The sequence below is a fragment of the Saccopteryx bilineata genome, chromosome 4 (genome assembly GCF_036850765.1).
Source record: "Saccopteryx bilineata isolate mSacBil1 chromosome 4, mSacBil1_pri_phased_curated, whole genome shotgun sequence".
Classification (NCBI taxonomy): domain Eukaryota; kingdom Metazoa; phylum Chordata; class Mammalia; order Chiroptera; family Emballonuridae; genus Saccopteryx; species Saccopteryx bilineata.
In genome coordinates, this window is record NC_089493.1 from 275,829,642 (window position 1) to 275,852,953 (window position 23,312).

The 23,312-nt window shown below is 47.6% G+C and overlaps 1 protein-coding gene across 3 annotated transcripts in view; it reads left to right on the forward strand.

Moving 5' to 3' along the window:
* Positions 1 to 23,312, forward strand: part of MYH11 (myosin heavy chain 11) — a 132,507-nt gene that overhangs the window by 75,266 nt on the left and 33,929 nt on the right. For all 3 annotated transcript variants that reach the window (XM_066274771.1, XM_066274772.1, XM_066274773.1), the window contains 8 exons: positions 2,595 to 2,658; positions 4,484 to 4,582; positions 7,803 to 7,946; positions 15,154 to 15,249; positions 18,597 to 18,715; positions 19,779 to 19,931; positions 21,185 to 21,358; positions 22,777 to 22,950. In XM_066274771.1, coding sequence (XP_066130868.1) covers positions 2,595 to 2,658; positions 4,484 to 4,582; positions 7,803 to 7,946; positions 15,154 to 15,249; positions 18,597 to 18,715; positions 19,779 to 19,931; positions 21,185 to 21,358; positions 22,777 to 22,950 — 1,023 coding nt within the window. The remainder of the gene's footprint in view (positions 1 to 2,594; positions 2,659 to 4,483; positions 4,583 to 7,802; positions 7,947 to 15,153; positions 15,250 to 18,596; positions 18,716 to 19,778; positions 19,932 to 21,184; positions 21,359 to 22,776; positions 22,951 to 23,312) is intronic.

Sequence of the window (23,312 nt, forward strand, 5' to 3'; positions counted from 1 at the left end):
CATGCACCATTGTCTTTTTATTTTTTTCACTTGCTCAGTGAATTTTTATTAAGCACTTACTATATATCAGACACTGGAACCTGGAGAACAATTCAGATGTGGTTCCAGTCTTCATGAAGCTGGTAGTCTTGGTGGGGAGCCGACAGTCAGCAGAACAGGAGGTGCCGCTCCCCACAGATGCCTCCCTAGGGCTCAAGGGCCTCTCCTTTCTCACTTGAGCCTAATGGAGGCAGGAAAACCCTGAAAGTGGTGGCCGATGACACAGAGACAGAGATTATGTTGCTGTGCAAACTACACGATGGCTCCCACAGGAGAGTCTGAAAGGTATTGTAAAGAGGGAATTCTGAGGAAAGACTGAGGATTCTGGAAGGGATGCTGATTGGGATGTCACATGACTGGGGGCTGCTACTGATCTGCAGGTCCCTCTGAACTGTCACTTGCTGGGATGGGACCCTGTGAAAAACTCTTCATGAAAACCTTTGCTCTGCCCCTTGGAGCTGCTCTGCCCAGCATCCCTGTCTCCTCTAGACGCACATGGCAGTCCTCATCCTGTCACCCTCAAGACCCACTCTTTTTTTTTTTTTTTGTATTTTTCTGAAGTTGGAAACGGGGAGGCAGTCACACAGACTCCCCATGCACCTGATCGGGATCCACCCGGCATGCCCACCAGGGGGCGATGCTCTGCCCACCAGGGGGCATTGCTCTGTTGCATCCAGAACCATTCTAGCCACAGAGCCATCCTCAGCGCCCAGGCCAACTTTGCTCCAATGGAGCCTTGGCTGCGGGAGGGGAAGAGAGAGACAGAGAGGAAGGAGAGGGGGAAGGGTGGAGAAGCAAATGGGCGCTTCTCCTGTGTGCCCTGGCTGGGAATCGAACCCTGGACTCCTGCACGCCAGGCCGACGCTCCACCACTGAGCCAACCGGCCAGGGCTAAGACCCACTCTTTATAACAAGTAACTGTGCCATGTTCCCTTTCCGGGGTGTAGACACCGTCACTCACTGTTTCATCAGGTGAAAACAAATCGGCATGATGCCTGAACTGTCATAGGAAGGAGAAACAAAACAATTCATAGTTAAAATGTGCATTTCAGCATGTCAGTGCTCAGGCCAGATGACCTCAGAAGACACAGTGAGACAGTTATGCCCAGAATCACTGGGACCGTGACAGCCACAAATGCAGACTGCCACAGGGTGACTGATGCCATGTGATGGGATTTTCCAAAATGATGACATACTCTTGGGAAAGCTCTGAACCAAAGAACAATGTGCCCTAGAGTTACATGGCTGTGACATTCTTGTATTAGAACAAACATTTAAAATTTTTGTGTGTCTTTCTTTATCTAAAACAGAGTTAGGTTCTAGGTCAACTAATTACAAACAGGTTTTTCACTTCCGTGAATGTCAGATGGGGCATTTGAAAGTCATAGCGGATGTGGACAAGGCTTGGTGTCTGGGATTCTCCCGGTCATTGCAGAATGTTCAGTATCCTTTGGCTGCTGTACACTAGAAGGAGTCGCGCCACCTTTGTGTGGCATCCCAATCGGCCACTCCCCCAGATTTCCAAAATCCTTGTGGCAGATGTGCTGCCTCCACCAAGAAGCACTGAATGGGTGTGTTGCCACCTAGTACAAAGTTTCCAGACATCATAAATGAGAGCAAATTCAAAGCTAGCCCCTGAAAATGTCCTCCGCTCACTGGTGCCCATGCTTGATTGGGAGGAAGGAGAGGGATGGCACCCAGGACCAGCGGGTTCTCTGTCACTGTCATCCCGATCATTCTATTGCCTCACTTCCTGATGGAGGAAGTGGGAGGGTTCTGTCAAGGCCCGGGCAAGCCGGGGTGGGTGGGGGGTTGGTCCACACAGGTGAACCCCTCCCACCACGCACTTCATGGTGGGCGGAAAGGATGCGACCCTCTGTCAGCTATTGATAAAGTAGGTGAAGGGCCAGGGCTGTGGGGTGGTTTTGCGGTTCAGCTGAGGCAGAGGCAGGTGGATTAGGCATCTTCTCCCAGTAAAGAGATCAGATGAGCCCCAGGGCGAGGGTGTGGGGGGCACAGCCCCGCCCTGCCCGCAGAACCCCCTCTGCAGGGCCTGCTTGGATAGCATGGTTCCTACAGTCACTATTCGGGCTCACCTGTCCCAAAGAGCAGGTTTAATTTGCATCTGGACGAACCTGGGCCTGACTCATTGTGGGGAAGCCAGCATGTTTCTGGGTGGGCAGCACGGAGAGAGCCCTCCAGCCACCGACAGTGGAAGCGGCAAAGCACGCGTTCTCCTTACGGCTCTACCTCTAGAGTGTTCTTTAACTGGGCAGCCCTCTCAGCCTCAGTTTTCCCACCTTTCAAATGGGGATAGTTATTATGGATTGCAGTTCATTGCAAGAGCTGAGTGAGACTGATGTGTGAAAGTGGCGTTCAGTGAGGCCCTGGGCCATCCCAGCTGCGAGCTGCCCTGTGAGACTCTTGAGTCTGGGGGCAGGGGGGTTCCCGCACCCCCGAAAGCCCCCTGCCATCTCCCTGCCCGCTTGTCTGCAGGAATGGTTGAGGGGCTGAGGTTGGGGAACTGACCATGACCTGTGCTTTCCTGTTGGCAGGGCAAATTCATCCGCATCAACTTTGACGTCACTGGTTACATCGTGGGAGCCAACATTGAGACCTGTATCCTTTGCTGAGCCTGGTTCATGTGAGACCCCTGCCAAGCCCACCTCCTGCTCGGGGCCTGAGAAAGGCACAAGGGCTGCCACACTCTCCCCAATCTCTTGAGTTCCTTCTAGAACAAATCTTCCTGAGGGTCCTTCTCCCTTAATAGCAGGCATTATGGTGTGGTGGCACTCGGGTTTGAACCCCAAACAGCCTGCATTTGATTCTGGGTTGACTTCTCCCTAGCTGAGCCACCTTGGGCCAGTTACTCAACCTCTCTGTGCCTCATCAGTGAAATGGGGATAATAATAGTATACCTATCTCCTAGAGGTATTGGAAGAATAAAGTTAATTAATTCACATAAAGCTCTCAGAATCATGCCAGGGATAGAGTAAGGCTATTATGTGATCTTCACTTCATCCTTTTCAAGCCATGGTTCAAGGTCAAGCTCAGGACCCCTTGTTCTTAGAGAGCTGGTCTGTGACCCGCTCCGGCCCACAGACAGGAAATTGGCAGAAACGGAGCTTTCCCAGAGGAACGGCCATGCTGCAGAGGACACACAGAGCAGCTCTTGAGAACCGGCTGGTGGAGCAGAGCCAAGAGAGAAGTTTCTGGACTTGGTGCCCCTATCTGGGGGTCAGGAGATCAGCATGGAAGCATGACAGGCACTGCTCAGGCTCAGGGCTATCATAGCTCCATGGCTGCTTGTCGAGCATTTGTTTGACAGTGACAGGACCCAGGGGAGTGTTTTGGTTGCATTTTGGTGCCCTGGATAAGAAAGTATAGACTTTGGAATGTCATGGGTCTGACTGAGTCCAGGTCTCAGCTCTGCCATATTAGCGATGGGGCTTTGGGCGGTCACTTCACCTCTCCGGGCCTCAGTGTTGCCACCTATAAATGGTAATGAAGACGGCACCTGCTTGTGGAGCTGTACTTGCATTGTGTTCAGTGAAATGACGTGCATGGCCCTTGGCACAGTGCTTGGCCCAGCGTGAGCCTATGACACGTGGTGGGTGTGATGTGGTTAGTTATCCTTTGTTAAGAGCCATGAGAGGCCACTTATAGTCTGTCTGTTTATTCCATATGGTACCGCAGCCCAATCACCCGTGTACCCTTCCCCACCATCCTTAATGGTCTCCAACCCCCTGCCCCAATGGCAGAACAGCTCCCTTAGATTAATTAGCAGACATGTTCACAGTCTCTCTTCCAAGGCCAGTCCGCTGGGTGAAGGCCACTCAGCCAGCCCCTTGGCTGGGGTGCTTTGGCCACCACAGCCACCTAGCTTGGCCACTTCCTAGTTATGCACTCTTGGGAAGTAATGTCCCTCCCAGAGCTGCAGTCTCCCTAGATGGAAAATGCAAATACTATTTGCACTTACCTCCCAGGATAGTCTGTGGAGTTTAAATGAGACCGTGTGTATGAAACACTTAGAAGAGGGACTACTGAAGCATCGAGTGGTAATTATTTTTACTCTAATATCCAAAGATAGCTCTCTCTGTGGAGGAGGAGGTGGCGATGGTAGCTGGGATCTTTTGACTCCCGTCTTTTTATGCTTTTCCTTTTCCCTTTGTTCCCCTCACTCTCTCTGGGCTGGGGCACTGCCAGGTGCACCCAGTGTTCTCATTTTGGGTTTGTGAGCCAGAACCGGAAGGTCAACCGCTGTGAGTCAGGCTTGGATGGCTTGACTTGGCCCATCCCTACGGCTCCTCAGAACACTCCAGGGAGCCTCTCCCAGGTCCTGGAGATTTCTCCTCCAGCAGCTAATGTGACAGGGACTGGGGAGGAAGGTTCCTGTAAAGAAGCACCGTGGCACCCCCAGAATTCTTAACTCCTCCTGAACCAGATCTGCTAGAAAAGTCACGGGCGATTCGCCAAGCCAGGGACGAGCGGACGTTCCATATCTTTTACTATATGATTGCTGGAGCCAAGGAGAAGATGAAAAGTAAGTGGCTAGCCAGGACAAGTGTCGGAGGTTTCGGCCCTCCTCTCACCATCATCTGGGGTCAATTGATCAGCTATGAAAAGTAGTCTGAGATCCCACCAGAAAAAGAACACGATCTTTGGGTGGCAGGTGCGTCCAGCCCCCTCCTCTCAGTGAGTGAGTTTGGCTTTTGTCCCGTCATTCTCATTTACTGAGCTCCTACTATGTGACAAAGAAGACACTGAGTCCAATTAGGCATTCGATAATTAACCAAGTCCAATTACACTTGAAGATGTCAAGTTCAGTTAGCTACAATCTGTGCCTTCCAGGAAGGGAGAAAGACAATTACTCTATTTGCCAGTTTCTAACACTTGCAAGTATACAAGATACACATTTTTTTTTTCTTGTATTTTTTCTGAAGCTGGAAACGGAGAGAGACAGTCAGACAGACTCCCATATGCGCCCGACTGTGCCCAACTGCGCCCGACTGGAATCCACCCAGCACACCCACCAGGGGTGATGCTCTGCCCCTCCGGGGCGTCGCTCTGCCGTGACCAGAGCCACTCTAGCGCCTGGGACAGAGGCCAAGGAGCCATCCCCAGCGCCCGGGCCATCTTTGCTCCAATGGAGCCTTGGCTGCGGGAGGGGAAGAGAGAGACAGAGAGGAAGGAGGGGGTGGGGGTGGAGAAGCAAATGGGCACTTCTCCTGTGTGCCCTGGCCGGGAATCGAACCCGGGTCCCCCACACGCCAGGCCGACGCTCTACCGCTGAGCCAACCGGCCAGGGCCTACAAGATACACATTTTTAAGTAATTTGGAGGAGAAGGGGAATTAAGCACTTTTAGTTTTTATGTTTTGAAGGTGACTTTCGAGTGGCCTTTGTAGGGCAGGGTTCCACAGACTTTCTGTAAAGGACTAAATACTGAATCTTTTAGGCTTTTTGAAGGCCGGCTCAGTTTCTGTCGTTGTACGCAATGCAAAAGCAGCCGTAGGCAATGCAGAAACCAACAGGCATAGCTGTATGACAATAAAACCTTATTTACAAAAACAGGAGGTGTGAGCCTGACCTGTGGTGGCGCAGTGGATAAAGCGTTGACCTGGAAATGCTGAGGTCGCCAGTTCAAAACCCTGGGCTTGCCTGGTCAAGGCACATATGGGAGTTGAAGCTTCCTGCTCCTCCCTTCTCTCTCTTTCTCTCTCCTATCTAAAATGAATAAAGTCTTTTAAAAAATTAAAAACAAAGCAAAACAGGAGGTATGTTGATCTCTGTTGTAGACGAAAAAAATTTTTATGTAAAAACAATATACTGTATGCCACATTCCGTTAGGAAATAATACGTTCTAGACATGTAGTAATCTACTAATCTTTAAGGAGTATATAAATAACCTCGCTGAAAAAGGAATATTCCAGTGAATATAGGTACATGGTATGGTCTACATTCCAGTACCAAGTTCAAGTCTAAAACTTTAGGAGAACAGTACAAACTTGGCTTCCTGTCCGTACTGTGGCCCAGGGTTAGTTACTTTGGTCAGGTATTAGGTGTAGTGCAGTATGCCGCCACTAGGGGAGACAGCATTCATTTTTTCTTCTCTTTGATGCCTGGTGGTCTGGAGCAATTTTGGATAAAAGGGGAGATGCTGAATGGATGCCATACACCCGCAAATAGGTCAGTTAGCTACAGTGAAAATACTATGGGGTGTGGGGGAGAGATGTTTATATCCCTTCTCCTTCTGTTTAGCACCAGAGTCAACAGTTTGGTTTTTGGGAACTGAAGTTCAGTTTTGTGCTCTGTCGCTAGTCATCCAGAAACTGGGCAAGGATAAACTAAAGCTAACAACTAAAATTCCTAAGAATCATTTGTATTCTTGACGATAGATCTGAGGTTAGGTTTTTAGAGAAAATAAAAATATTTAAAAATATATCCATAGTCTGGATAATGAGGTCTTGGCAAAGACCCCCATTCCTTGTGAGTCTAATCAGACGTTTCAATTAATCCAGCAGCTTGAGTTGACTGGTATCCTGGGTGAATTGAACCTTGAGTTTGCCATTAGCTTCCAAGTGACTTGGACCATAATAGACTTTTAAAATAAAAGCATCACGCTGACTTCCCTCCCAAAGTATAATGAAATCCAGCCTAATTAAAGCTTGATCTGGAATAGGTCACTTGATGTATTCGAGAGTATTATAAAAACAAGAAAAAGAGAAGCAATTATAAATTGGGGGGATAGAGGGATGGTGGCTGAAGACCCACAAAGGTATGTAACCGCGACCTTACAGAAAACGATGTTAAATAGAGCAATATAAACAAGGAGTTGGCAAGTGTTTTTACTAGAGGGCCAGGTAGTACATATTTTAGGCTTTACGGCTCACAAGGCTACTGTGGCAGCTACTCAACTCTGCCTTTGTAGCATGAAAGCAGCCATAGACAGTAGACGGAGAAACAGGAGTGGCTGTGTTCAAATAAAGCTTTATTTACAAAACAACCAGCAGACCAGATTTGCCAACCTCTGGTATAAACTTTATCTATTGATTCAATTGGAAATAGTTGGAGGACAGGGAGGGTGGTGTTTAGAGAGCTCGATCTTTATCCACCACAGTAAGAAGTCAATAGGTAATATCTAATTTTGACATATTCAGAAATAGCCTATTATATATGATATGTAAACATATATGTATATATATATACATATATATATATAATGTAAGCTTATTGTATGTAGAGATTGCAGTAACTACCAGAAGAAGCAGCTAAAGGAGATAAAAAGCAGTTATTGTGGACTTAGGTAGGAGTTAGAGAAGAAATGGGACAGAGAATGGTATTTTTATTATAAACATTTTGGTAGTAATTGATTTTAAAATTTTGTGTGCATGTATGATTTTATTTTATGAAATTTAATGAGTGGATGAATAAAGGTTGGTCTAAATTTTCAGACATCTCTGTTCCTGCAGGCAGGGTGCCTTTGGGCAATTGAGATAAAAGTGTCCCGTCTTCTGGGTAAATGCAGCCCCGTGTTAGGGGTCATGGCCCAGTCAGTGGAGTCAAGCTACCCTGGGGCAGTGAACACCTGCACCACTGTGTGAGGCTGGTGAAGCCCGCTATGAGATGATGAAGGTTTTAAACCATCCAAGCCTTAGGAAAGGATAAGAAATTATGATGGCCCAGACCCTTGACCAGATTCCCGTCTCATGTTCAAAGTAGTAAAGTGCCTTCCTGACCACACCCCATCTTCCTCTCCTTCCAGATGACTTACTTTTGGAGGGCTTCAGCAACTACACATTCCTCTCCAATGGTTATGTACCCATCCCTGCTGCCCAGGACGATGAGATGTTCCAGGAAACCTTGGAGGCCATGGGGATCATGGGCTTCAATGAAGAAGAACAGCTGTGTAAGTCTTCACACCTAGAGTCTAGGGCTGCGGCAGAAACCTGGATTCATGCTCTTGGTTCCACGGGAACCGGTTAGGGACTCTTCTCCGATCAGGATACTTTTCTGCTCTCTGAATTCCCCTACCCCTCAAAAAGGAGGAGAAGGAAAATGAATATTATTGTAGTTGGTTTATTGGTGTTTTTAAAAAGTGACCACGTAAGCTAGGGCTCTTTTAGTTACAAATGACCCAAATTGTCTTCAACAAAAAGGAAAATGATTCACTCATAGAGCTGAAAAGTTCAGGGATACTGGTTTCAGGTACAGTGAGTTCTAGGGACTCAAAGGATGTCTCTAGAACCTGGTCTTTCAGCAGCATTGACTTTAGGTAGGCTATAGTTTCTTGGCAGCAAAATGGCTGCTGCAGCTCCAGCCCTTACATACTTTGGGTTTATGTCCAACAGAAAAGAGCAGAATGGAGTCTCTGTTTGAGTTCCTAAATGGCGTATCACTGACTTTTATTGGTTGCCCTAGGTTGATGTACTCATGGTATCCAGGGTTGTGGAAAACTCTGGGTAGGTTAGGTCTCTGTTCCATTCTACCTCTAGAGAGGTGGTTGGCCTCATTAGGAACATGTGGGCAGAGGATATGGGAGAGGGAATAACTGAGGTAGCAGTTTTACTTGGGCTCTTCCTGGAAAGGCCATTCCGGTGATAGACCAATATTGGTTAATATTATCAACCAATGACCAAGACCAATATTGGTTAATATTATCAACCAATGACCATTTGCTCCTGAGACTAGGACAGCTCATAGAGTTACTCTTGGTCTCCACACTGTGCTTCAAGAAACACTTGTCCTTCTGCGTTAGATGTGCCCCCGTGTTCAAGGTTCTTCTCTTTTGGGAACACCAGGGCAAGGTTGTGGAAAATTTCCCTTCCTTCCCACGCCTCTTTGGAGCCCCAGAGTAGTGCTAAGGTTGCTGAAATGCAATTATAGGGAGGGGCAGTTCCTCCTGAGATAAATTGGTGCCCAGAAAAAGAACGTTCCATGGATCAGTTGACAAATGGACGGTGTTTGTGGATTTTGGCCGGGGCTCCACGTCAGTCCAATGTTAACAGCATCCCTTTCTGAATAGCATGGCTCTCCAAGAATAACTCATTTTATTTGGGACACAAGTCAGCTTGCTTCTAATCTTTTGCTTAAAAAAAAAAATACAGCTGATAATTAAGTATTTGCTATGTGCCAGGCATTTAATAAATCTACTCCCCCCCTTTTTTTAATATACCATAATGTCCAGTTTTATTTAAATAATAAAAACTGGAACAAACTAAAATATGGATTGATAGAGGATTTATTAAATTGTTGTTTGATCTTATTAAAGAGAATGATGGGGCCATTTAAATTGTTTTAGGGAAACATTGGCTTATGTGGAAGTGTTTCTATTTGAAGGGAAGATACCACAGGAAAAGCAATACTCTAAGTGCTTTCTATGTGTTATTTTATCACAACAGCCCTGGGAGGCGGTTGCTGTTAGCCCCAATTTGCAGATGAGGAAACTGGGCCATAGAGAAGTGAGGAATTTGCCCAAGGAACACAGCGAGTTACTGGTGGAGCTGGGGCTCACTCTTCGGTCTTGTGGACCCCCATACCCCATGTTGTAACTTTCTGTGCTCTCTTTTTGGTGAATTTTGTCCTTTAACGTCTTTTAAAAATCTCTGTCAGCATCAAGGGATGGGAGCCAAGGCTAGAGGGAGCACAGTGTAGTCTAAAACGCAGACTCACATCATTATCAAATATGCAGAATCCCACCACGAGACATAGTTCACTTCTCTGCTCCCTTCAGGTTTTTTTTGATGACTTTCGAAGACAGAATGGCGGTTTGGAAGCTACTAGGTCTTCAGCCCCTCTCTGGTACTTGCTAATCTCCCTGGCAACTCCAGAGCTTCATAAGGCTCCAGGTGACCATGTCCCTCTGTTTCCTGGAGCTCAGTATCGGAGACATACTCAACCCAGGTCTCAGCTAGCAACAGCGTAGGACTGGAATAATAATGACATAATAGCAATAATGTTTACTGAGCACTGACTGTGGTTAGGTGCTGTGCATTTAATCCTCATGACGATCCTATGAGGTAGGTGTTTTTATGGGCCTTCAGATGGCAGAACCTCAGGTCACACAGCTGCTAAGGACGGGACCAGGATGTAACTCCCCGGCCGCTAGTGCCAGCACCCCTGCTCAAAGACACTCCCACGCACAGACTAGATCCATTTCCCAGACTCCAGTCATTTGCAATTGACGCCATTTCCAGGTCCCATCTGTATTATTGTTGGCAGAATATTTTTATGCAGGGTGGATTTCTACAGCTCATCTGCTTTGGGCTTTGTCTTAAACAACAATTTCCATAAAATCGCTAACTGTATGCCCTGGTTGTACTATTTCTAATAAATTAGAATAAATACCAAACTATTAAAAATGTTTTAGGTCCTGGCCGGTTGGCTCAGCGGTAGAGCGTCGGCCTGGCGTGTGGGGGACCCGGGTTCGATTCCTGGCCAGGGCATATAGGGGAAGCGCCCATTTGCTTCTCCACCCCCCCCCCCACCCCCCGTCCTTCCTCTCTGTCTCTCTCTTCCCCTCCCGCAGCCAAGGCTCCATTGGAGCAAGGATGGCCCGGGCGCTGGGGATGGCTCCTTGGCCTCTGCCCCAGGCGCTAGAGTGGCTCTGGTCATGGCAGAGCGACGCCCCGGAGGGGTAGAGCATCGCCCCCTGGTGGGTGTGCCGGGTGGATCCTGGTCGGGTGCATGCGGGAGTCTTTCTGACTGTCTCTCCCTGTTTCCAGCTTCGGAAAAATGCAAAAAAAAAAAAAAAATGTTTTAAAGTTGATCTATCCTGTGTGCACCTGGTAGTATACGTGCCGTGGGTCGGGGACCCATTTTTTATTCCTCAGTCATAAATGGTGGTGGATTAGCTGCCTGTGGATGCTGAAGCAAGTCACCCCAGACTGGGTGGCTTAAAGCAATCGGGATTGATTCTCTCACAGTTCTGGAGGCTGGAAGTTCAAAATCAAGGTGTCAGCAGGGTTGGTTCCTCCTGGAGGCTGTTGGGGAGAATCCAGCCCAGGTCCCTCTCCTGGCTCCTGGTGGTGCCCATAACGCTGGCGTTTCTCAGCTGATGGACGCCGCGCTCCCATCTCAGCCTCTGTCGTCACTTCGCCTTCCTTTGTGTCTTTTCCTCTTGTTTTTTCATTACACTTGTTGTTGGGTTTAGAGCCCACTAGGTTAATCCAAAGTGATCTCATTTAAGATTATTAACTTAATTAAATCTACAAAGGTCTTTTTTTTTTTTTCTAAATAAGGCCACATTCACAGGTTCCAGATGGACATATAGGTAATTTTTGTGGGCCACCATTAAACTCACTCCAAGTGGCTACCACCCACCCACCCACCACCCATCTACCCACCTATACGTCCACCTATTTCCCCACCTATATGTTCATCTACTATTTAGCACCCACTGGGCCAGGCCCCCTGCTTGCATCATCTCCCCCAGCATAAACTTCATGAGGCAGGTATGACTGTTACCAGCTCTATTTTGCAGATAGGGAAACTGAGGCTCAGCAAGGAAACGCTGGGGTTTGAACTCAGGGCCTGCTAACTCCCGAGTGCCCGCTTTCCATCGCTCCCCAGACTGCTTGCCCTCACCACCCTCGCCATCTGTATAGCCCCATCCAGTTTGCCACTTTTCTTTGTAGCAGCTCTTTTAGCTGGTTCATCTCTTACGGTCGGGGAGTGGCGGCCACTCTGTCTTAAACATGTCGTCTACAACGGAAAGTGCCCGCTTCTGGCTCCTGAAGCCACAGGAGAGATAAGCCTCCATGGCCTTTAAATTTTTTTTTTTTTTTGACAGAGTCAGAGAGAGAGAGTCAGAGAGAGGAACAGATAGGGACAGACAGGAAGGGAGAGAGATGAGAAGCATCAATTCTTTGTTGCGGCTCTTTAATTGTTCATTGATTGCTTTCTCATATGTGCCTTCACCAGGGGGCTTTAGCAGAGTGAGTGACCCTTTGCTCAAGCCAGCCAGTGACCTTGGGCTCAAGCCAGTGACCATGGGGTCATGTCTATGACCCCACTCTCAAGCCAGTGACCCCGTATTCAAGCTGGTGACCCCGTGCTCAAGCTGGTGAGCCTGCACTCAAGCTGGCGACCTTGGGGTTTCGAACTTGGGTCCTCCACATCCCAGTTCAACGTTCTATCCATTGAGCCACTGCCCGGTCAGGCAGCCTTTAAATTTTTTAAAACTTGATTGCACACTTAAACATGGTTAGATTTCACATAAAAGTCTGGGTTTCTATTATCTTTGGAAAAATCAGAAGTCTGGCAGCACTGGGTTTGCTTCCCCCATGGCCGTGCTTGGAGTAGCAGCTCTTCTTCCGGCAGGATTATGGCTTCCAAGGGTTCCCACAGTCCTTCTTGTTCATTTAGACCACAACTTCTCAACTAAGGGGGAGCTGGCTCCCCAAGGGACATCTGGCAGTATCAGGAGACAGTTTTAAGCGTCATAATTCTGAAAGGGGAAACACTACTGCCATCTAGTGGTTAGAGATCAGGGATGCTGCTAGTCATCCTATGATGCCCAAGGCAGCCCCCATAACACAGAATTACCTGGCCCTAAATTTCAACAGTGCCAAGATTGAGAAACCCTAAGTTAGTCTGCTTCCCTAGGCTCTGCAGGCATTTCAGCAATTCCTAATTTAGACTTTCAGTTTAAAAACCACGAGTATAATTCTGGATGATTCACAAAGTCCCTTTCTCAGATGTTACTGTTAAACTGCCTTAGCAGCGTCCTGTCAGCAGCTACATTGTTCATTTCAGGGGGAACAGTTTCCGCAGTAGTGAGTAGGAGAATATGGTGGGTGGTCAGCCAGCAGCCGGCTCTTTCTTTTGCTGAACTAGGCCAGGGTCCCGACCATATGAGGGCAGCTGTTGCGAAGGGCTGTCACCCCTAATTTGGCCTGAAGAACCAGGGAATGTTGGCATCTCTAGGATTTACTCAGAACACAATGATAATCATCTTGGAATCCTAGGTGATTTTCACCTGAGTTCATCTAAGTTGACAGTTTCAGTATTAAGAGTGATTTGCCATTTAGTGGAAGTTTCCCAGAGCCATTGTTGTTGATCCTCTGAAAAAAGGAACAACAATAATTTTGAGGCTCAAAACCTATAAGCTGTAAGGGTCGCCTATGCCCCTTGATAATCCAGGAGGCAACAAGATCAAAATATGGAAGTGTATTCCATGGGCTATTAGATGGTTCAATGTGCCCAAGCTGTAGCTGCTCTTGTACCACTTGAGGAGCTGCCCTAAGTTTCTCCTGAGAAAGGGGCCATTGGTCTACCCACACAGGATACCTGAGTTCATCTAAAGCCAATCATTTACACTAATTCTCCATCCATCCCACCGTCCATCTATCATTCATCTTCCTTTCATCTACTGTTCCATTCTTTCTTTTTCTTTTTCTTTTTTTTGGGGGGGGCAGAGATAGAGATAGAGAGAGAGAGAGGCAGATAGGGACAGACAGACATGAAGGGAGGGAGATGAGAAACATCAAATCTTCGTGCGGTTCCTTAGTTGTTCATATTGTTCCATTCTTTCATCAATCCATACATTCATCAGTCCACTGATTCATCTGTTCATCCTTTATCCGTCCATCAATCCATTCATTGATCCATTATTCCATCTTCTATCCATCTCCCCCACCCCATGTGTGTCTGGACCCTGAACTAGGCTTTGGGAATACAATGATGACAGGACAGTGCCTGCTCACCAGTAGCTCATGGTCTTATGGGATTTCAAACACAGAACCCATTTTAACAGTAATATGGCCTGAGTCAGAAAGATTCCAAGGGCCTGGGAGCACAGTGTTCAGTCTGGAGACACCTGGACCACAAGTGGGAAAAAACTTTCCCCTTCTTCATCCTAACATGAGCATCTTGCACACCAAGCCAGTATCTGTTTGCAACTACAGGGTTTGGTTTTATTTTTAAAATACCTTTTATTGACATATAACTTACATTTAGGAAATTGTGTATGTCATAAGTGTATATTCAATGAAATTATTTTTGTGACAGAGACAGAGAGAGGGACAGATAGGGATAGAGAGACAGGAAGGAAAAGAGATGAGAAGCATCAATTCTTCATTGAGGCACCTTAGTTGTTCATTGATTGCTTTCTCATATATGCCTTGACTGGGAGGCTACAGCAGACCGAGTGACCTTTTGGTCAAGCCAGGGACCTTGGGCTTCAAGCCAGTGACCTTTGAACTCAAGCCAGCAACCATGGAGTCATGTCTATGATCCCACACTCAAGCCGGCGACCTCGGGGCTTTGAACCTGGGTCCTTTGCATCCCAGTCCAATGCTCTATCCACTATGCCACTTCCTGGTCAGTCTGTTCAATGAATTTTTATAGACTGAACACACCTGTGCAACTAGCACCCATTTTAAGAGAATGCTGCCAGCTCCCTCGAAGCTCCCTCACGGTCCTTCTAGTAGCTTCTCCCAATCAAGCATAACCATTGTTCTGACTTCTAACAGCATAGTTTTGCCTGTTCTGTAACTTTTCATAAATGGCCTTTATGGTATGTCTTGCTGCAGTTGTTGTCTTTTGTTAGCATGTGTGTTTGTCAGATACAGCAATTGCGTTTTTAGTAGTGAATATTTCATTCGCCTTGCTCTTTAGCAGGGGTTGACCAATGTGTTCTTTGAAGGCTAGACAGTAAGTATTGTAGCCAGTGTGGGTTGCACTGTCTTCTGTTGCAACTTTTCATCTCTGACATTGAAGCATGCAAGCAGTTATAGACAATATGTAAGTGAATGAGTGCGGCTGTGTTCCAATAAAACTTTATTGACAAAGTGTTCCAATAAAACTTTATTTAAAGTGGCAGGCAATGGGGTGGATTTAGTTCACGAGCTATAGTTTACCAACCCTTGTCATACAGTCTAGTATTCCATTGTAGCACAAGGTTTTTAGCAGTCATTTGAAAATACTCTCCCCCAGCTAGGTTTTTTCGGCCCCATTAGCAGGGAGTTGGGTAATTTGGCTTTCTCCTAAAAGCTCAGAATTGAGTCTCCTTGGGAGAAACTTGTAGGCTGCCTGATGACTTTTAGACTGCAAACCCCTGGAGCACCTTGGTGTTAACATCTGTGTCTTAATCTGCTCTTCTCTCCCCACGCCAGCCATACTGAAGGTGGTCTCATCTGTCCTGCAGCTTGGCAACATTGTCTTCAAGAAGGAAAGAAATACGGACCAGGCATCCATGCCGGATAACACAGGTGCCCGCCTCCTTGCCCCAGTAATTGACTACGTTGTTCTCCCAACGGGTCCCCCTCTCTTCCCCACACCACCTGCCAACCGTAATTGTTCTTTACTACCTACCCTAGAGCCTTAGTTTTATACTTTCACTCACATGTATCGGAACAACTTCTAATGCTGCTTTGTGTGTTGGATGACAGGAAGGAGGGTCACATTCAGTCTTTGGTTGTTTTTCTGGATGAGGCTGTTTGGGGTGTTAACAAGAGCTAACCTAAGTTATTTTCACTGACTTCTCTCTCTTTTCATACTTTTGTTACTGAGGATCTATGGTGGGAAGTTCTTGAATCGAAGTATGGGAGAAAAGAACTAAAAGTTTTAGGTCAGGAAGGCTCCTTAGGGAGCATCAATTCTAAAACCCCCATGCCTATGTTTTGTTTAACAAATATTGTTCAGTGTGGACTATGTGCCAGGCTCAGAGATATAGAGGGAACAAGATAGAAACAGCCCCGTTTCTTAGTGCACAAGTGGTCTTGCTGGGGAGACAGACTTCAAGCTTCCTTCCTTCCTTCTATCTTCCCTCCCTCCCTCCCTCCTTCCCTCTCTCCTTCCCTTCCTCCCTCCCTTCCTTCCTTCCTTCCTTTTTCCTTTTCCAAGTGAAAGGAGGAGAGATAGAGAGACAGACTCCTGCATGCTCCCCGACCGGCAACCCCCGTCTGGGACTGATGCTTTCCCATCTGGGGCCATGCTCATAACTGAGCTATATTTAGCACCTGAGGTAGAGAATCCATGGAGCCATCCTCAGCTCCCAGGGCCGATGCACTCAAAACAGTTGAGCCATGGCTGCTGGAGGTGAAAAGAGAGAGAAAGGGGGGATGGAAGGGGTAGAAAAGCAGATGGTCACTTCTCCTGTGTGCCCTGACCAGGAATTGAACCCCGGCATCCACACACTGGGCCAACGCTCTATCACTGAGCCAACCGGCCAGGCCCAGACCTCAAGCTTTCACGCAGACAGAATTGACAGATAAAATATAAGATGCCCAGTTACACTTCAATGCCAGCTAAACACCAGGCACTTTTTTTAGTATTGGAATTATATTATGGAATTATAGCCCTGGCCGGTTGGCTCAGCGGTAGAGCGTCGGCCTAGCGTGCGGAGGACCCGGGTTCGAATCCCGGCCAGGGCACACAGGAGAAGCGCCCATTTGCTTCTCCACCCCTCCGCCGCGCTTTCCTCTCTGTCTCTCTCTTCCCCTCCCGCAGCCAAGGCTCCATTGGAGCAGAGATGGCCCGGGCGCTGGGCATGGCTCTGTGGCCTCTGCCTCAGGCGCTAGAGTGGCTCTGGTCGCAATATGGCGACGCCCAGGATGGGCAGAGCATCGCCCCCTGGGGGGCAGAGCACCGCCCCTGGTGGGCGTGCCGGGTGGATCCCGGTCGGGCGCATGCGGGAGTCTGTCTGACTGTCTCTCCCTGTTTCCAGCTTCAGAAAAATGAAAAAAAAAAAAAACCAAAAAAAAAAAAAAAGGAATTATAGAATGTAGAATTATATTTCTAAATATTGCCTAGGACATACTTATAATCAAAAGTGTTTGGTGTTTAGCTGACATTCATGTTTAACTGGGCATCCTGTATTTCTTTTTCTAACTCTGACAGCCCTACCTTCAAACAGCAGTCAGTGTTTTATGTTTTGAAAAGGTCGCCTGGCTGCCACCGAGCTTGGTGGCAGCTAAACCAGAAGGACAGCGTAGGCTCCCAGCCCGCCCACCGTGGCCCCAACACCTGCCCCAGGCTATACATTGTGTCGCTTTGGCAAGTCCCCTGGAGCATATCCCCCTCTAGTCCTGTCAGGTGTATTTCACGTGCTACACTCCCCAGTATGAAAGTAGAGATTCCCCACTCTGAGGAGAGACCTTCAGGGAAAGAGAAACCCAGAGGCACTCTCGCAGATAGATGGGGCGGGGAGGGCCAGCACCCTATAACTACTCCATTTTATTGCCTACCTTGCACATGCGAACTGTCGCGTAACACTAGTTCTCACATTAACAATGCTTTTTAAAAAAAGCTTTTAAATGCAGAAATACACACGTTGCTCTATAGCAAGAACCCATGAGTCCACTATCCAGAATTGAAGTTTATGATTATTTTCTGATACTTCTTTATCTTTAAAATGAAACAAACCACTACAAATAACACTGACACCCCTTGTTCTCCCAACGGGTCCCCCTCTCCTCCCCACACCACCTGCCAACCATAATTGTTCTTTACTACCTACCCTAGAGCCTTAGTTTTATACTTTCACTCACATGTATCGGAACAACTTCTAATGCTGCTTTGTGTGTTTCTAATCTATATAAATGACATCATACTAAAGACCTCATGCTTTAACTGGATCTGTTTCCCTACTCTGTACTCACCGTTGTCTAGATCAGGGCTTCTCAGTACTAGCAACACCTAGAGCAGCGGTTCTCAACCTGTGGGTCGCGACCCCGGCAGGGGATGAACGACCAAAACACAGGGTCGCCTAAAGCCATCGGAAATACATATTTTATTTAAAAATGTATCGTATAATAAATATGTATTTTCCGATGGCTTTAGGCGACCCCTGTGTTTTGGTCGTTCATCCCCCGCCGGGGTCGCAACCCACAGGTTGAGAACCGCTGACCTAGAGTGACACCAAAAGTGTCTCCAGAGTTTGCCAAATGTCCATCCCACGGGAGGCAAAGCCATCTCCAGTTAAGAGCCATTGGTCTGGAGAGAGAGAGAAAGGGGGGGATCATTCCTTTAACTGCTATTTGGCATTCCATCTGATGAATACACTATCACATGTCCGTCTGCTCCTGTGTCAGTGGACGTTTAACTGGTTCTCAATATTTTGTCACTGCAAACTACGCTGCAGCACATACCCTGGACTAGTGGAATAAATATTTATTGACTGGGTTAACTGTATGACAGGCACGTTACGTCCCTTACCTCATTTAACCCTGTTACAACCCCACAGGGTATCCAACAGCTGACTCTTTTTTACAAGCGAGGAAAACAAGATTCTAGGAAGTTGTTTTTCCAAAATCACATGGCTAAGAAGTAGGAAGGGGGTAGGGCTTGAACCTAGAACCTTGAAGCTTAAGTCCCCGGTTGGAGCATACCTCCATACCACCCTGTCATTGCCTCTTAGCAGAACCCGGGCGGTGAGATCCCTGATGACGGCAGTGTTTAGGACTTTCTAATGCTATGTTCACTACTGTCATGCTCCATCTCTTAAATAAAAAACAGCAATGTATGTGCAGACCACAAATATCCTGTGTGATGTGCCTTTCTTCCCAAGCCTTCTCTTTTGTGTGATGCACTTAATATGCTTCTTTTCCGTATCCAGCTGCTCAGAAAGTTTGTCACCTCATGGGAATTAATGTGACAGATTTCACCAGATCCATCCTCACCCCACGTATCAAAGTCGGCCGGGATGTGGTACAGAAAGCTCAGACAAAAGAACAGGTAATGATGCACTTCCCACTTATTCCTGTAGAATCTTCCATCCACCCCCCCATCCACTCACCCACCCATCCACTTACCTACCCACCCACCCACCCATCCACTTACCTACCCACCCATTCACTCACCCACCCACCTAACCACTCACCCATTCACCTGTCCACTCATCCATCCATTCATCCATCCATCCATCCATCCACCTTTTGCTCATCCATCTATCATCTCTCCATCCATCACCATCCATCACCTATCCATCCATCTATTCATCCATTCACCTATCCACCATCCATCCTCATTTATCTTTCCATCCATGTATTTATCCATTTATACATCTATACATTATCAATCAATTCATCCATCTTTCTTTCCATCTGTCCATATTTTTATCCCTCGTTGTCCAATACTAGAATATTCAAAGTCCTGTGTCAGGTTTTTAAAATGCCATACTGAGCCTGACCTGTGGTGGCGCAGTGGATAAAGCGTCAACCTGGAAATACTGAGGTTGCCGGTTCAAAACCCTGGCTTGCCTGGTCAAGGCACATATGGGAGTTGATGCTTCCTGCTCCTCCCCCTTCTCTCTCTCTCTCTCTCTCTCTCTCTCCCCACTCTTTAAAATGAATAAAAAAAAAAAAAAAAAAAGAAGAAGATAAAATGCCATACTGAACAAGAACAGCGGAGTCCTTCGCCCATGACCTCCTCTTGATCTCTTAGCTGTAGGGACAAGATCTGACCTAAAAGATTCACCTTTAGAAATGACTGTGTACCCTTTCTAGAGGCAGGACTGACCACCTTGAAAGAGTCCCTGGGATAGAGCAGGCTCCTCTGGCCCAGGTCCCTCTGACAGGGAGTGTTTACTTATCCACAGTCATTCCTTAGATCTGACCATGCTTTACTGCTACTTTTCTACTGATTGCAGAGACGGTGTAGTTTCCTTCTTGTTTGTTTGATTGGTTTTTAAGGACTTACAGTAAGCAGGAGAAGAATAAAATCTGAGCCGTCAGCTGGGTTCATGTGAAAACGCAACCCATTGGGAATGACCATGCTCCTTCCCTTGCTCCCTCCGCAGGCCGACTTTGCCATAGAAGCTCTGGCCAAAGCCACTTATGAGCGCCTTTTCCGCTGGATACTCAGCCGTGTGAACAAAGCCCTGGACAAGACCCACCGGCAAGGGGCTTCGTTCCTGGGAATCCTGGACATTGCTGGATTTGAGATCTTTGAGGTATAGCGTGGTAGGATCAGAACAGCCATGGACTTGGCGCTCTGGGGTGGGAGACTGCCCAGGTAAAGTTAGGTTCTTGAGGGTGGAAGAGACAGAAATCTAACAGGGAATGTATGGGTTTGTGAAACTGAGAAGGCCAGGGGTACAGGTGACTCCAACAAGCAGGACCTAATCTCCTGCCAACTCCCTCTCTCTACCGTCCTCTGCATTGACCCTGTTCTCAAGCAGGCGCCCCTCATGGTGGCAAGATGGCTGCCACAGCTCTTGGCGGCCTCTCAGCAACCTTGGCAGTTTCAGCCAGTTCCAACTGTTTCCAACAGTTTCAACCAAAATCTTGGTGTTGCGTCTCATTGACTCGCTCGTGGGAGCTGGGCCACATGATCGCCTTGGGCCAAGCATGATTTTTAGGGACTTCCCTTACTTTGTTAGTGTAACGTGGCTACTGGCTCTCACTCCATGGGTTGGAGGGAAGTTCGCAAAGAAGAGAACGTCTTGAGGTTGACAGATATTCCAGAACCTATCTACTATAGAATTATTCTCTCTCCAAGCCTCAGTTTCTACACCTGTGAATTGGGGGTGATAAAATATCTTGCAGTTCGTCTTTCCACAAATCATTGTGCATCTAGATGGAGGAGATGAGCCTCCTTAAAACAATATGTATGCGGCCAGGGCACACAGGAGAAGCGCCCATTTGCTTCTCCACCCCTCCGCTGCGCCTTCCTCTCTGTCTCTCTCTTCCCCTCCTGCAGCCAAGGCTCCATTGGAGCAAAGATGGCCCGGGTGCTGGGGATGGCTCTTTGGCCTCTGCCCCAGGCGCTAGAGTGGCTCTGGTCGCAACATGGCGACGCCCAGGATGGGCAGAGCATCGCCCCCTGGTGGGCAGAGCGTTGCCCCCTGGTGGGCGTGCTGGGTGGATCCCGGTCGGGCGCATGCGGGAGTCTGTCTGACTGTCTCTCCCTGTTTCCAGCTTCAGAAAAATGCAAAAAATAAAAAAATTAAAAAAATTAAAAAACAATATGTATGTAGACCATGTGACAAGAGAACAGGTAAATTTGCCAGCCCCTGTGAACTCTAGGCAGCCTTTGTGAGGGCCTAAGCCCTCTTTGGGTGCTGATAGGGCAGGACAGGCTCTTGTGGAAAGGGTGTCAGGTCCTGTGACTCTGTTCAGCGCGGAGCTTCTCTTCAGGGCGGGGCCGAGTCCTCTGACGTCATCTGTGATGCTCACGGGGTCTCCCTCGCTGTCCTGTGCTCAGGTGAACTCCTTTGAGCAGCTGTGCATCAACTACACCAACGAGAAGCTGCAGCAGCTCTTCAACCACACCATGTTCATCCTGGAGCAGGAGGAGTACCAGCGCGAGGGCATCGAGTGGAACTTCATTGACTTCGGGCTGGACCTGCAGCCCTGCATCGAGCTCATTGAGCGCCCGGTGAGGGCCCGCGTCTCACTCGCATGCGTGTTTGGCCTCCTGCAGCCGGCATGTGCACGCTCCCCCCAGCACTGAGTCCTTGTGAACTCAATCACACTTTCCCTGAACCCACATTTTAAATCAAAGGTATTTTCTTTTCTTTTTCCTTCCCTTGCTCCCTTCCCTTGCTCCCTTCTTCTCCCCTTTCCCATTCATTTATTTCCAAAGTCAAGAGTCTTTGTTTTGCTCACTGATGTATCCCAAACTCCTAGAACCGTGCACATAGGAGATGCTCAATAAATAATTGTTGAATGACTATTTACTGAGCACCTACTATGTGCTGGCCCCCCTCCTTAGGAGCTAGGGATGTAACCGTGAATGAGATGAACTTGGTCCCTGCCCTCCTCGAGGAGCAGGTAATGCAACCACCAAAAAAAGCAACTGACCTGATAGAGCCAACGTGGAGAATGATTGAGAGAGGCCTGCTTTGCACAGAGCAGTCAAGAAACACTTCCCTACTCGGAGCCCAAAGAGCAAAGACCATTCCGGCAGAGTGAATGGCGTGTGCAAGTTAGGCTGTGTTCTCCACTTCTTAGTTTAGACCAGTGGTAGTCAACCTGGTCCCTACCGCCCACTAGTGGGCGTTCCAGCTTTCATGGTGGGCGGTAGCAGAGCAACCAAAGTATAAATAAAAAGATAGATTTAACTATAGTAAGTTGTTTTATAAAGATTTATTCTGCCAAACTTAGCAGAAATCTGACATAAAGTACTTGGTAAGTAATTATTATTATATGCTTTAAATTGCTGTAACTCTGCTTTATAAATTTTATAAAGTCAAGTTACTTCCCTACTTTATAAATCACCATTACTGTGGAACCGGTGGGCAGTTAGAAAATTTTACTACTAACAGAGATACAAAAGTGGGTGGTAGGTATAATCAGATCCCAGGCAGGACCTGTTTATGATTTGTCTAAGCATCTGTAAGGAACAAGATATGTATCATTCAGCCATGGTGGTCAGGTGGTTCTTTCTTATATAGACTCTAAACCAGACTACCCCTGGTTTAGACTGTCTCCCACGGAAGCACTTGACTGAAAAGAATCCTGAGGTCAATTTACATATAAAGCAGGAAGTGTGAAATCTTTGTGATGTTGTGTGTACCGCCCACCAGGGGGCAGCAGCAAACATGTTCTGTTGGTGGTGTCTGCCCTTATATGCCCAGTGCAGGTGCATTGGACATATGATAATTTGGGAATATATTCTGGGGAGAGAGGGAGCCAAAATAAAGAGGGCATAAATCATCTTTATAGGTAGGCAGACGTGGGAATAGAGCTGGGGGGCTGCTATCTGCTATGCGTGTGTTTGGGTGGCCACGTTTTCCTGGTGAGCCTGAGGCTTGGTCGCTCTAGCTATGATCCTGCCCTACTTGTCCTCCACAGAACAACCCTCCAGGCGTGCTAGCCCTGCTGGACGAGGAGTGCTGGTTCCCCAAAGCCACAGACAAGTCCTTCGTGGAGAAGCTATGCTCGGAGCAGGGCAACCACCCCAAGTTTCAGAAGCCCAAGCAGCTCAAGGACAAAACCGAGTTCTCCATCATCCACTATGCCGGGAAGGTGCCAGCTGGGTGTCCCAGGGCTCCCTCTGTCCCAGGGGACTCGGGAGGGATGGTCAGAGGAGGGGCACCTTAGGAATGGCAGAACCCAAAGGCACCTGGTGTAATCAGATCCCAAGCAGGGCCTGTTTATGATTTGTCTAAGCATCTGTAAGGAACAAGATATGTATCATTCAGCCATGGTGGTCAGGTGGTTCTTTCTTATATAGACTCTAAATCCTCCCTGACGTAAGTTAAACACAATAGTAAGTACCAACTGGAATGGAGTGACCAATAAACCCAATTTTGGGCTCATTCAACAAGAATCTCCCTTATCATGACCTTAGGTTTGTGATCGCCAACTTGTTATCATCCAGGGAAATC